The following is a 14572-nucleotide window of genomic DNA, read 5'->3' as shown; positions in this document are numbered from 1 at the left end:
TTAAATCTGTCAAAGTGAAACTATGGAGATATTGTCAGATCTTCTGCTTTTTCATTCTGAGTAACTCTTCACAGTCAGCATAGATAGAGCATAGACCCCTACATGGCCATTGGTGGCCGGTCACAACACAGGGGGAAGTTTCCCCTAAGTACAGATCTAGGATCAGGTTACTTTCCCCCAATCCCAACCTTAACCATTTGTGGAATAAATATAAAACGGAACAAGATCAGCATCTAAGGGCAACTCCCCTCTACACCTCCAGTCACAGAGTGAGAGCCATAATGTGTTCTCCATGTGAAGGCTGGGGTTGCAGTAAACTCAGTCAGGATATATGTAGTGCATATGTCAATTAACAAGGATTTTAGAACTTGAAAAATTGGGACCCTGTGAATTCACACATACATCATATATCATGATATAGAGTCACATAATGTATATTATCAAACTAAGGCTGGTGGAAGTCACATGGTGGCCAGTGTTGTGTTGATTTCACAATTTGTCATCCACTGTGGTTGACTGATAAGGAGTTTCACTACCTAAAAAGTCACAGACGCAGAACAGCGCAGGGAGAAGACACAGCTACAAACGTACATTAGAGTTGAGGTTAGAAGTAGAAGTTACTGTATTTGACCACAAGTGTGTTAAGATGTCAAAGGGAGTCTATGAAAACCCAGATGGATTTAATAACGATGAGCCTGATGCTATGAAGAACACAAACATCGATGGCCAATTATATTCCAATGTAGGAGCCTTCAAGCCTAGTCCAAGAGATGGAATTGTTGCTTCAGGTACGATTCCACGAACACACACACACACACACACAATATATTAAACAGGTGAGATTACCCAGTATTTCTATACCTTTATTTGTCCCAATCCTAGATGAGTAATACACATAACTAAATATCTTACTTTAATAATGTGTTATTCAGTACATGTTCAGTGGTGGAAGAGACCCTCTGGAGTTGCTGCAGTGTGACTGGGGCTGCTGTGTGTTCTAATAATCTTTGACAGTCAGTCTTTGTTGTCAAGTTACATATAAACACAACATCAAATGCTCATGTTTGACTGTTACATATGATATTTAATTTATGTTAACAGTTAGCCTTTTTTCTTCACTTCCACTCTATGATCTATATCTTCCTGGTATGAGGGTGTCCTGTCCATCATCACAAATAGCAAGTCCTGTTCCCTGAGCAGGAGGACTGTGTTGAGATATACTCTGGACAAGATGACCATGTATAGACATGACATGGTTTAAAATGTGCCGCAGAAAATGCTTTCACAATAACCACTGTAACAATCTCTCACACAACTACGCACACAACTAAGCACACACATTTTCAAACTTGTAAACATTTTTGTGTTAGCATAGCCACAACTTCCCGTGTAATTTTGTTGATACGTCCCTAGAGTTAACAGCTACAGCAGTGACACAGACAGAGACACACAGATGACTCAGAGACAGAGACATCACTAGAAACAGAGAATAGAGGTCTTACAGTTGACGTACGACTCCTCCTGGTGGCCATGTTGGAAGACCACCACATTAATTCTAGAAGCAGAGACTTCATGTATAGTAGACCTACACAGAAAGAAAGACCCAGGCATTGTTAAAGATGTCAAAGGTCATCTATACTGAACCAGATATGAACAAGAAGGTCACGTTTGACAGAGGTCAGATGGAGGAGAGGATTGTGGATATCTACGTCAGTGCAGACACCCTGAGAGACGGTGAGACCAGCACCAAGAGAGAAGAGACAGCAGACTCTGCTCCTAATAATGGACCAGGAGACCAGCACTCAGGTAAAACACACACACACACACACACAAAACATAACAGTATATTGTATGTGTCCACAGAGCCTGATAGCTCAGGGAAGAGACCCTTCCTAGTTGCTGCAGTGTTTCTGGGGCTGCTGTGTGTTCTCCTACTGGCTGGGATCATAGGCCTGTCTGTCTACTGTGAGTGTACAAGTTCATTGCTTAATTGTAAGAAGTGTAGGTTACTAAGCCTATTTAACTGTTGTTTTACCTAGTAACTATGTGTTTATACCTTGTAGATAACAGAGCCATCAAAGATTCTGAGGATAAAAGGAACAACTTGTCACAGAGTTGTTCCCTTTATAAGACTAACGCAACTGCAGAGAGAGACCAGCTACAGACCAGATACAACAACCTGACTGAAGAGAGAGACCAGCTACAGACCAGATACAACAACCTGACTGAAGAGAAAGGCCATATTCAGCTAAAGCTTTTTGTGATAGGTGATGCATAAACTGTGATAAATTAGAAGTCAAATCAACAATAATTATATATCATTGGGTTTATGAGTATAAAGATACTGGCTAAGTTTCTCAATGTGTTCACCTGTGCTCTTCAACAGAGCAGCATTGTCAGGAGGGATGGAGATACTTTGACTCCAGTTTGTACTTCCTGTCTACTGAGACCAAAACCTGGGAGGAGAGCAGACAGGACTGTCAGGGGAGAGGAGCAGACCTGGTGATCATAAACAGCAGAGAGGAACAGGTGAGTGAGTGAGAGAATACTTTTCATCAGTAAACTAATGTGTGTGCAGTTTTTTATAAATATGTTTAAAAAGTTAGTTTTTTATCTTTTTCAACAACAGACATTTCTCTTCAACCTCCACCTGAGAGCCTGGATTGGTCTGACTGACTCTGTTACTGAGGGGATCTGGAAGTGGGTGGACGGCACCCCACTGACCACAGGGTGAGAGATTTGACCATTTTACCTTGTGATAAGTTGATAAAAAACAACAAAGACATATTGCTTCCAATCATGTTCATAAAAAAGTACGTTTCCACTCATGAATGTCATTCATGAGAACTATAGATTATAGAAACCAGGCAATATTTACATATGAAAAGGTACTCGACATGTGTTGATAGCCCATTCTTGATAATGGTATGATCATCTTACAGCGTGTGTCTTTAAAACATAGGACTATGTCTATAATTGAGGAGAATGTTGGTACCACAGTGTCTGACTGTCTGGTTCTCTGTGTTGTTTAGGTACTGGAGCGCAGGACAGCCTGATGATAATGGGCAAGAGGACTGTGTTGAGATATACTATGGACAAGATGACCCTGCAAAGACATGGAATGATGAAAATTGTCACAAATATCATAACTGGATATGTGAGAAAGTGGTATAACAATAACCCACAGTAACAAACACTCTCTCTCTGTGTGTCTCTCTCTGTGTGTCTCTCTCTCAATTCAATTCAAGGGCTTTATTGGCATGGGAAACATGCTAACATTGCCAATGCAAGTGAAGTAGATAATATACAGAAGTGAAATAAACAATAAAAATGAACAGTAAACATTACACTCACAGACGTTCCAAAAGAATAAAGACATGTCAAATGGCATATTATGTATATATACAGTGTTGTAACAATGTGCAAATTATTAAAGTACAAAAGGGAAAATAAATAAACATAAATATGGGTTGTATTTACAATGGTGTTTGTTCTTCACTAGTTGCCCTTGTGTGACCTGTTGCCACAAGACATCTTGCTACTGTGATGGCACATTGTGGTATTTCATCCAGTAGATATGAGAGTATATCAAAATCTGGTTTGTTTTCAAATTCTTAGTGGATCTGTGTAATCTGAGGGAAATGTGTCTCTAATATGGTCATACATTTACAGGATGTTAGAAAGTGCAACTCAGTTTCCACCTCATTTTTTGGGCAGTGTGCACATAGCCTGTCTTCTCTTGAGAGCCAGGTCTGCCTACGGCGGCCTTTCTCAATTGCATGGCTATGCTCACTGAGTCTGTACATAGTCAAAGCTTTCCTTAAGTTTGGGTCAGTCACAGTGGTCAGGTATTCTGCCACTGTGTACTCTCTGTTTAGGGCCAAATAGCATTCTGGTTTGCTCAGTTTTTTTGATAATTCTTTCCTGTGTCTCAGGTAATTATCTTTTTGTTTTCTTATGATTTGGTTGGGTCTAATTGTGTTGTTGTCCTGGAGCTTTGTGGGGTCTGTTTGTGTTTGTGAACAGAGCCCCAGAACCAGCTTGCTTAGGGGATCCTTCTCCAGATTAATCTATTTGTAGGTGATGGCTTTATGGAAAGTTTGGGAATTGCTTCGCTTTAGGTGGTTGTAGATTCGAATGGATAATTTCTAGATTTTGATCGTTAGCGGGTATCGGCTTAATTCTGCTCTGCATACATTATTTGGTGTTTTACGTTGTACAAGGAGGATATTTTTCGCAGAATTCTGCATGCATTGTCTCAATTTGGTGTTTGTCCCATTTTGTGAATTCTTGGTTGGTGAGTGGACCCCAGACCTCACAACCATAAAAGGGCAATGGGTTCTATAACTGATTCAAGTCTTTTTAACCAGATCTTAACTGGTATGTCGAATTTTATGTTCGTTTTGATGGCAGAGAAGGCCCTCCTTGCCTTGTCTCTCAGAACATTCACAGCTTTGTCGAAGTCAACTGTGGCACTGATGTTTAGGCCAAGGTATGTATAGTTGTTTGTGTGCTCTAGGTCAACAGTGTCAAGATGGAATTTGTATTTGAGGTTCTGGCATCTGGACCTTTTTTTGGAACACCATTATTTTGGTCTTTCTGAGATTTACTGTCAGAATCTGTGCAGAAGATCTAGTCTCTCTCTCACTCACACACACATATGTAGTTATTATTTTAATAGTTGGAATTGGTCCTTAATGGTTATCACTTAAAGCTAAGCATCCCACTAGCTGGACACCTGTCGACAACTTCCGGGGGAAATTGGAGGGTGCGCATTTCAAATAAATAATCATCAAAATTATGGATATTAAACATTTAGGTACATACAAGTATCTTATAACGGTTAAAAGCTTAAATTGTTGTTAATCTAACTGCATTGTCTGATTTACAATAGGCTTTACAGCGAAAGCATGCCATGCAATTGTTTGAGGACGGCGCCCCACATCAAAATATTTTTCAACCAGCACAGGCTTTGTAAAATCACAAATATCGGTTAAATATTAACTTACTTTTAAAAAATCTTCCTCTGATTTGCAATCCAAAGGGTCCCAACTACAACATGTATGGTCGTTATGCAAGATAAAAATCCTTCTTTCCCAAAAAGTCAGTTTAGTTGGAACCATCGATTTGAGTAATCCACTCGTTCAACATGCAGAGAAAGGAATCCTAAAAGCTACGGCTAAACTTTGATAAAACAAGTCCAAATACGTTTCTATTGAATCCTCAGATACCCTAAAATGTAATTCAACTCTAACATTTCATAGGGAAAGTAGTATGTCCAATAGAAAAGCATAATTAGCAGGTCCGCGTCCTCTTCGTCACGCACCAGACTGATTTCCAACTCTGACTCCCAGTACTACAACTCAAAATTATTCCTTGTTTGGGAAGAAACAAAACTGAAACCTTGAACAACGACTGTTGATATCTAGTGGAAGCCATAGGAATTGCAATCTATGAGCTGGATTTGTATATGACCCTATACCTTCCATTGTAAGAGCATGGGCTCTCAAAAAAAAAGACATTCTGTTTGGTTTTTCTTTGGATTTTCTCCTACCATATCTATTGTGTTATACACCCCCCTATCCACATCGATGGAACAGTAGTGGAGAGGGTAGCAAGTTTTAAGTTCCTCGGCATACACATCACAGACAAACTGAATTGGTCCACTCACACAGACAGCATCGTGAAGAAGGCGCAGCAGCGCCTCTTCAACCTCAGGAGGCTGAAGAAATTTGGCTTGTCACCAAAAGCACTCACAAACTTCTACAGATGCACAATCGAGAGCATCCTGGCGGGCTGTATCAACACCTGGTATGGCAACTGCACCGCCCTCAACCGTAAGGCTCTCCAGAGGGTAGTGAGGTCTGCACAACGCATCACCAGGGGCAAACTACCTGCCCTCCAGGACACCTACACCACCCGATGTCACAGGAAGGCCATAAAGATCATCAAGGACATCAACCACCCGAGCCACTGCCTGTTCACCCCGCTATCATCCAGAAGGCGAGGTCAGTACAGGTGCATCAAAGCTGGGACCGAGAGACGGAAAAACAGCTTCTATCTCAAGGCCATTAGACTGTTAAACAGCCACCACTAACACTGAGTGGCTGCTGCCAACACACTGACACTGACTCAACTCCAGCCACTTTAATAATGGGAATTGATGGGAAATGATGTAAATATATCACTAGCCACTTTAAACAATGCTACCTTATATAATGTTACTTACCCTACATTATTCATCTCATATGCATACGTATATACTGTACTCTATATCAACGACTGTATCCTTATGTAATACATGTATCACTAGCCACTTTAAACTATGCCACTTTGTTTACATACTCATCTCATTTGTACATACTGTACTCGATACCATCTACTGTATCTTGCCTATGCTGCTCTGTACCATCACTCATTCATATATCCTTATGTACATATTCTTTATCCCCTTACACTGTGTACAAGACAGTAGTTTTGGAATTGTTAGTTAGATTACTTGTTATTACTGCATTGTCGGAACTAGAAGCACAAGCATTTCGCTACACTCGCATTAACATCTGCTAACCATGTGTATGTGACAAATAAAATTTGATTTGATTTGATACTCTCATACATTATTTTAACATTTCTACAAACTTCAAAGTGTTCTCCATCCAATGGTACCAATTATATGCTTAGCCTGGCTTCTGGGCCGGAGTAACAGGCAGTTTACTTTGGGCACGTCAGTCAGGCGGAAATTCAGAAAAAAAGACCCTAGCCTGAAGAAGTGATGATTCCACCTTCTGGTTAAAGTGAGAGATGAACTCAACATAGAGGTGAAATTGAGACTCTGTCTCAAAACACATTGGAGAACAGAATCCAAGGAGACTGACCTTGGACCTTCTCTAATAGGGTTGAAAGGAGGAGAGGAGGTAGGAGAGGAATCTAGGAAAAAATAATTGAGATATAGCCTTAGTGTCAGAGAGAGACATAGAGGAGGAAGACAATTAAGAGAGTGAGGAAGAGCGCAAACATAATATGAATAATTGTTGTGTTTAGTTTTAGAGGAGAGTATGTAGACATACTGTACTCTGTAAAATGATTCTTCATTGGTTTTATTAGAAACATGTCATGTGATTTGCCATAGACTTATGCTTAGTAAAAAAAAGTGGGACCAATTATTTTTATTTATTTTATTTTTATTTTACCTTTATTTAACCAGGCAAGTCAGTTAAGAACAAATTCTTATTTTCAATGACGGCCTGGGAACAGTGGGTTAACTGCCTGTTCAGGGGCAGAACGACAGATTTGTACCTTGTCAGCTCGGGGGTTTGAACTCGCAACCTTCCGGTTACTAGTCCAACGCTCTAACCACTAGGCTACCCTGCCGCCCCCAATGCTTATCACTTTAGTGATATGAATAACAAAGTCACTTTTGAATAAAAAAAAGGAACAATTGTCTTTTATTAACAAGGTCTACCAGCTTCCTGATTGAATGTGATTGGATACTGAGAGGGCACACACACACACAAAAACAATGCTAATGAAAGGTGAGAATGACTCACAACCTTCACTGTACAATGGACAACGTGTAGGTAACCAATGGCAACACCAAGCACCAGAGGACCTGACTGTTACACACTCATGCATGGTGTGTAATGAATGGGGTCAACACCCTCTCCCTCTCTGTTCTCTGTCTGTGGACCACAGCAGGTGACAGGATGTGTCAAGGCTCTATCCACCAATAAGAAGGAGACTTGACATGTGTCCTTAATGGCACCCTATTCTCTATATAGTGCACTACATAGGGAAATAGGATGCCACTTGGGATGCACCCTTAAAGACCAGACTGTTGTGTATAACGTCTCCATCCCTTGTTCATTCTGTTTCCTGACATCTTTCTTCCTCTTTTAATCTTTTTGGAAGGTTATTTATGATCCAACCCTTCATTCTGCTGTTGTCCACCTGTTTGCTCCAGTCATTAACACAAGCACATCCTCCCCAATGAAGGTGCCACCAACCTCCTGTGACACACACACACACAACCATACAAACACTAATACCATATAATAAAACAACACTAGTGAAGTTTTGACAGAGTCTCTCAGTTGGTAAAATCATCCCACTGGGCACATACATCAGTTCAACATCTAGTTGAGATTTACACTTGGTTCCGTCAGCATTAGTGATGTAAGTATGTGTGTGTGCGTGCGTGTGTGCATGCGTGCGTGCGTGTGTGTGGGTGTGTGTTCTTCTGCAGATGGAAGACCAAGACTCTACAGGCCGGCTGATGTGTGTTTAGGATTGGATATTAGTGTACAGCCTACATGCTATGCTACATAGTGAACTATAAATCTTAACATTGACAATGGCTATTGAGTGATATACAGTGCAGACCCCTTAACTTGTTCCAACATTTACATTTACGTTACAGCCTAATTCTAAAATTGGTTATAATGGTTTTTCCCTAATCAATCAAGATACAATACTGAAATATATCACATTTACATAAGTATTAAGACCCTTTACTCACTACTTTGTTGAAGCACCTTAGGCAGGGATTACATTCTTGAATCTTCTTGGGTATTACGCTACAAGCTTGGCACACCTGTATTTGGGGAGTTTCTCCCATTCTTCTCTGCAGATCCTCTCAAGCTCTGTCAGGTTGGATGGGGAGTTTCTCCCATTCTTCTCTGCAGATCCTCTCAAGCTCTGTCAGGTTGGATGGGGAGTTTCTCCCATTCTTCTCTGCAGATCCTCTCAAGCTCTGTCAGGTTGAATGGGGAGCGTCGCTGCACAGCTTTTTTAGTTCTATTAGGAGATGTTCAATCGGGTTCAAGTCTGGGCTCTGGCAGGGCCACTCAAGTACATTCAGAGGCTTGTCCCGAAGCCACTCCTGCATTGCCATGGCTGTGCGTTTAGGGTTGTTGTCCTGTTGAGAGTTGAACCTTCTCCCCAGTCTGAGGTTTTCATCAAGGACCTCTGTACTTTGCTCCATTCATCTTTGCCTCGATTCTGACTAGTCTTCCAGTCCCTGCCACTGAAAAACATCCCCACAGCATGATGCTGCCAACACCATGCTTCACCATGGGGATGGTGCCAGGTTTCCTCCAGACATGACGCTTGGAAATCAGGCCACAGAGTTCAATCTTGTTTTCATCAGACCAGAGAATCTTGTTTCTCATTGCCTGAGAGTCGTTTAGGTGCATTTTGGCAAACTCCAATCGGCCTGTCATGTGCCTTTTTACTGAGGAGTGGCTTCCGTCTGGCCACTCTACCATAAAGCCCTAATTGGTGGAGTGCTGCAGAGATGGTTGTCCTTCTGGAAGGTTCTCCCATCTACACAGAGGAACTCTGGAGCTCTGTCAGAGTGACCATTGGTTTCTTGGTCACCTCCCTGACCAAGGCCCTTCACCTATTGCTCAGTTTGGCCGGGTGGCCATCTCTAGGAAGTTTCTTTAAGAATGATGGAGGCCACAGTGCTCTTGGGGACCTTCAATAATGCAGAAGTTGTTGGTACCCTTCCCCAGATCTGTGCCTCGACACAATCCTGTCTCAGAGCTCTACGGACAGTTCCTTTGACCTCATGGCTTGGTTTTTGCTCTGACATGCACTGTCAACTATGACACCTTATATAGACAGGTGTTTGCCTTTCCAAATCAATTGAGTTTACCACAGGTAGACTCCAATCAAGTTTAAAAAAACATCTCAAGGATGATCAATAGAAACAGGATGCAGCGGAGCTAAATTCCGGGTCTCATAGCAAAGGGTCTGAATAGCTATGTAAATAAAGTATAAAGTTTTTTTATTTTCAATACATTTACAAATATTTCTCAGAACCTGTTTTCGATTAGTCATTATGTTTTTTTTGTGTAGATTGATAAGGACAATTTTGTATTTAATACATTTTAGATTAGGGCTATAAAGTAACATGTAAACCATGATATCTGACTGTTGTTAACCCTGTAGGTCCTGGTATTAGTCATGATATCTGACTGGTTTTAACTCTGTAGGTACTGGTATTAACCATGATATCTGACTATTTTTAATTAACCCTGTAGGTACTAGTATTAACCATGATATCTGATGATTTTTAACCCTGTAGGTAGTGGTATAAATAAACCACAGCCTGCTAATTGTGGGGGCCAAGCAGAAAAATGGTGAGGAGGACTGTGTTGAGATAAGGGAAGATCAGAGTCCTCTAAAGGAATGACTTGTCATGTGACAGGAAACTCAACTGGATTTGTGAGAAAGTGGTTTAACATCACCATGACAACATTCAGTAAAACACAGCAGCCTACAGTGCACACAACTTCCTCCATTCTCTCACACGTACTAGATTCAGTCCATAGTGCAGAACATCTGCGCTATAACGCAATACAAAGGCAATGTTCCTGCATTTGTGAAGACTGCATTCACAGTAAACTCTACATATGTCAGCTTCATTGAAAATTAACTTTCCATTTCAATAGCACTATAGCGCAGATCTTCTGCTCTATGGATTGAATCTAGGATTCAGAATGAGCCATAGCAGAGGAAGAAGAAAATGAAGGTAATATCAGAGAGAGAACAAAAAGAGAAACCAATTATAGTTCTGTTAAGATTTAGAGAACAGTATGTAAAAGTATAATTAAACACACAATGACTCAACCCAAATTAATAAACAAACACAGCATCAGCTTAATTCATTTATTAAAATATGACTTGTGTTTGGGTTGACAAATCACTTACATTTCTAGGACAAAAACACTGAATAAAAGAATAAATATCACGAAACGGAATGAACAAGGGATGAAGAGGATGTTACACCAAACTGTCTGGTCTACAAGAGTGTGTCACAAATTACACCCTGTTTCCCCATGTAGTGCACTATATATAGAATAGGGTGCCATTAAAGACACAATTCAAGTCTCCTTCTTATTGGTGGATAGCCTTGAAACATCCTGTCATTTGTTGTGGGCAACAGACAGTGATTGACTATTTATTATTATCACCAAGACTTGAATTATTCATTCTTTAGTAAATGGTTAAACATATTTATAGGTGCTGTTTCCGTTCTGAACAAAATTTAGCAATTGTTCCCCACTGGGCAAAAACTGGTTGAATCAACTTTGTTTCCACGTGATTTCAAAACAAAAAAATATGTGATGACGTTGAATCACCCTGGATAACTGATTGGATTTACAAAAAGTAATCAACGTAAGGGCGTTTCATATTTTTATCACCCAGCTTTTAACCTAAATCCAATGACATTTGTTGTTGATTTCACATTGAATTCACTGTTAGTTTTGATTTACATTTGGTTGAGTTGTCAACTAGAGGTTGAACTAACATCTGTGCCCATTGGGTTGGTGGTAGTCTAACAAAATTCAAAGCTTTGTAGTGTTTTCAGTCGTTAATTACTTGTTTGTCATGTAGCTAACTACTGGAACTACATAACTTTTTTTGCAAAAATGTATTTATTTTTCAGAATCAGACCTGCTTTATTCTCACTTGAAACATTTGTTTAAAAGGTCTTCAGTGCCGTCAGAAAGTATTCATACCCATATGTAACAGTATAACTTTAGACCGTCCCCTCGCCCATACCTGGGCGCGAACCAGGGACCCTCTGCACACATCAACAACAGTCACCCACGAAGCATCGTTACCCATCGCTCCACAAAAGCCACGGCCCTTGCAGAGCAAGGGGAACCACTACTTCAAGGTCTCAGAGCAAGTGACGTCACCGATTGAAACGCTATTTAATGCGCACCACAGCTAACTGTTTCACATCCGTTACACTCACCCCCCTTTTGGCCTCCTCCTTTTCTGCAGCAACCAGTGATCCAGGTCACGGCACCAATGTAACAGTATATAGATATATATATATTTTTAATATACCTCTATTCCCCGCAAACCCTACCACCCTTCCCCCAATTGGAGTAAACAAACAATAACACTTAGGCTTCTACATATTGTAGCGTTATTTATTAGAGAGGGGTAAAGAAGGACTTTGTTCGGGCGCCAGGCAGGTATTAACCATAGGAAAAGAGTAGAATAGAGAGAGTACCACTACCAGACCCACACACATCAGCAGAAGAGACTGCCTAGAGTGTAGCCTGTTTACCAGATAGCCAGTGGAGAGAAAAGAGAATACACACCCTATAAAACCCACATCACAGGGGTAACCCCACCAAGAATACCTCATACAATAATAATAATAATGGCAGAGCAATTGAACAGCAACTTCATACCAGAAAGAACCCAGTCATAGGATTTTCAATAATCTGTATTATCTTCCAGTGGAGGAGTGCAGAGGGTAGGAATGTGGGGGGTGTTCATAGACACAAAGGCCTTAAAAAATGTCCACAATCTTCTCGGCCACATGTCCTTAGTACACCCCACCTCAATACAGTTCAAATAACAATACACAACTTGCAAGCAACCCCCCTTTTAACTAAAATGTCCACCCAAATACTTCTGGCAGCGCAATAATAGTCCAGCTCCAATGATCTTCAATGGGAAGTGCATTAGGAAAATAGAGATTCTGTTGCAGGGTAAAGCACTGGAACGATAGAGGGAAGAGAATGAAAGAAAGGAAACAAGAGAGATCTTAGCTGTGGTGTTCAGGCATGACGGTGTACTGTCTGACTGTCCGATGGTTTGTTGGTTTGTAGGTTAAAGCTTCACAACAATGTTGCTACTAATCCATGCGATCCACAACCGGCGCGGCCCCAAACAAAAATAACCACGACGTAGAGCGATCACAACGATGATTGAGTTTAATACTTTATAAACTACTTTATTTCCTCCTTCCTTACTGCTCATGCGCTCTTAAAGTGGCAGGGCACAGTGACGGCTCCGTGGATAATTTCGCCACAATATTATACACATTTTAAAGACACAGTCTATTTTACAATAGTTATATATATTTTTTTGTCCTTTCTCTATTTATGATGTCCATCCAGTTTGATTTATATTTGTAACTGTGCTAAAATCTCTGAACCTATATACATTTTACAGACCCGTATGTTTTACATTGGTTCTTTTCTTTTGTTATTTCACCTTTATTCAACCAGGTTGGCCAGTTGAGAACAAGTTATGATTTACAACTGCGACCTTATCTTGTTATTAGTCCCACCCTTCAGCTCCATTCAACCCCTCCCATCTATCTCTTAACACCATCCATTTTGGATTTCTATGTGCCATATATTTTTCAACTGTGCTGTGATGTTTCACAAAAGTACTGAATATTTCTATTCAAATAGCTTCTACAGATTGTAAATTAAGTTAAACATTTTTGCTAAAATAATTATTATATTATTGATTAATTGACTATGGCTTTTCAAATCACCCAGTATTGCTATCTGCAGCGTTAGTTCTAGGCAAATGTTGCAATTCTTCAGCCATTCCTGGACCTGTGACCAAAAACGAGCTACATATGGACAGTACCATAATAAATGATCTAATGACTCTGTCTCCTCATAGCAAAATCTGCATATCTGAGAAGATTGTATCCCCCATATATATATATATATATAACATTCTATTAGTTGCAAGAATATTGTATAGTAATTTAACCTGTTTGTAGGGGGCAGTACTTTGATGTTTGGTTGAAAAACACACCTAAATTAAACTGCCTATTTCTCATGCCCAGAATCTAGAATATGCATATAATTGTCAGATGAGGATAGAAAACACTCTAAAGTTTCCATAACTGTCAAAATATTGTCTGTGTGTATAATAGAACTGATATTGCGGGCGAAAACCTGAGGAAAATCCAACCCTGAAGTGCTGTTTTTCCTGAAAGCTCTCTGTTCCATTGCCTGCCTTCGCTCCATTTAAAGGGATATCAACCAGATTCCTTTTCCTATGGCTTCCCCATGGTGTGAATAGTCTTTAGACATAGTTTCAGGCTTTTATTTTGAAAAATTAGCGAGAAAGATCACATCGCGTCATTGTATGACTGGGTGCCAGCAGCGTTTTGCATGCGCAACAGCTTGGAGCAGACATTTTCTCTCTTAACGTCACTCTGAACTGCAGTGCTCACTACTGTGTAGACGACTTCACACCACAGTTTCATTTTAGCATTTTGAATCAAACAGAATATAATAAAATAGAACATCTTCATTGTTTATTAAAATATATCACATTAGCTAAATATGGAATGATACCAGTCAGTCACCAGGGTGACTTCACTCATAACTTCTCACTGCTGTTTAGCTCTTTCCAAGCCTCAGTCCCAGATCTGTTTGTGCTGTCTTGACAATTGTATGCCATTTTCACACCAAACAATAACTATCACGTTTGGAGTTATGACCCAGGTACAGACAGTGTTGAAGTAACAAAAGTGTATTAAATCGAACACTGGCAGGCAAAGGTACAGGACGGCAGACACGCTCAGGGTCAGGCAGAGGTTGGTAAATCCAGAGTAGTGGGGCAAGGGTACAGGACGGCAGACAGGCTCAGGGTCAGGTCAGACATAAAGGTCAAAACCGGGAAAAATAGAAATACAGGACCTATAGGCAAGGTGAAAACCGCTGGTAGGTATGATGAACAAAACCAACTGGCAATGGACAAACAGAGATCACAGGTATAAATACACAGGGGA

At 40.4% G+C, this 14572-nt stretch overlaps 1 protein-coding gene across 2 annotated transcripts; it reads left to right on the top strand.

Annotated features, from left to right (window-relative positions):
* The first annotated feature begins 537 nt into the window (after nt 1-537).
* Nucleotides 538-3482, top strand: LOC118936371 (uncharacterized). 2 transcript variants are annotated; one of them, XM_036933943.2, is made up of 6 exons: nt 538-788; nt 1864-1965; nt 2064-2267; nt 2387-2529; nt 2630-2730; nt 3033-3482. In XM_036933943.2, the coding sequence occupies exons 1-6, from the start codon at nt 647-649 to the stop codon at nt 3172-3174; spliced, it is 834 nt and encodes a 277-aa protein (XP_036789838.2). In that variant the 5' UTR covers nt 538-646; the 3' UTR covers nt 3175-3482. The 2 variants fall into 2 exon arrangements, with proteins under 2 accessions (XP_036789838.2, XP_090044038.1); XM_090187912.1 differs by lacking the exon at nt 538-788 and adding an exon at nt 1528-1806 and having other exon boundaries at nt 3033-3468.
* Nucleotides 3483-14572: the final 11090 nt, after the last annotated feature.

The sequence above is a fragment of the Oncorhynchus mykiss genome, chromosome 10 (assembly GCF_057628025.1).
Source record: "Oncorhynchus mykiss isolate SJ-2025 chromosome 10, ASM5762802v1, whole genome shotgun sequence".
In the NCBI taxonomy this organism is placed as follows: domain Eukaryota; kingdom Metazoa; phylum Chordata; class Actinopteri; order Salmoniformes; family Salmonidae; genus Oncorhynchus; species Oncorhynchus mykiss.
This window is presented reverse-complemented; position numbering and strand designations above follow the sequence as displayed.

Coding starts and splice junctions, on each gene's coding strand:
- LOC118936371 (XM_090187912.1), top strand. CDS start 1,620: ATGTCAAAGGTCATCTATACTGAACCAGATATGAACAAGAAGGTCACG. Junction 1,807..1,863: donor ACCAGGAGACCAGCACTCAG/GTAAAACACACA, acceptor ATGTGTCCACAG/AGCCTGATAGCTCAGGGAAG. Junction 1,966..2,063: donor CATAGGCCTGTCTGTCTACT/GTGAGTGTACAA, acceptor TATACCTTGTAG/ATAACAGAGCCATCAAAGAT.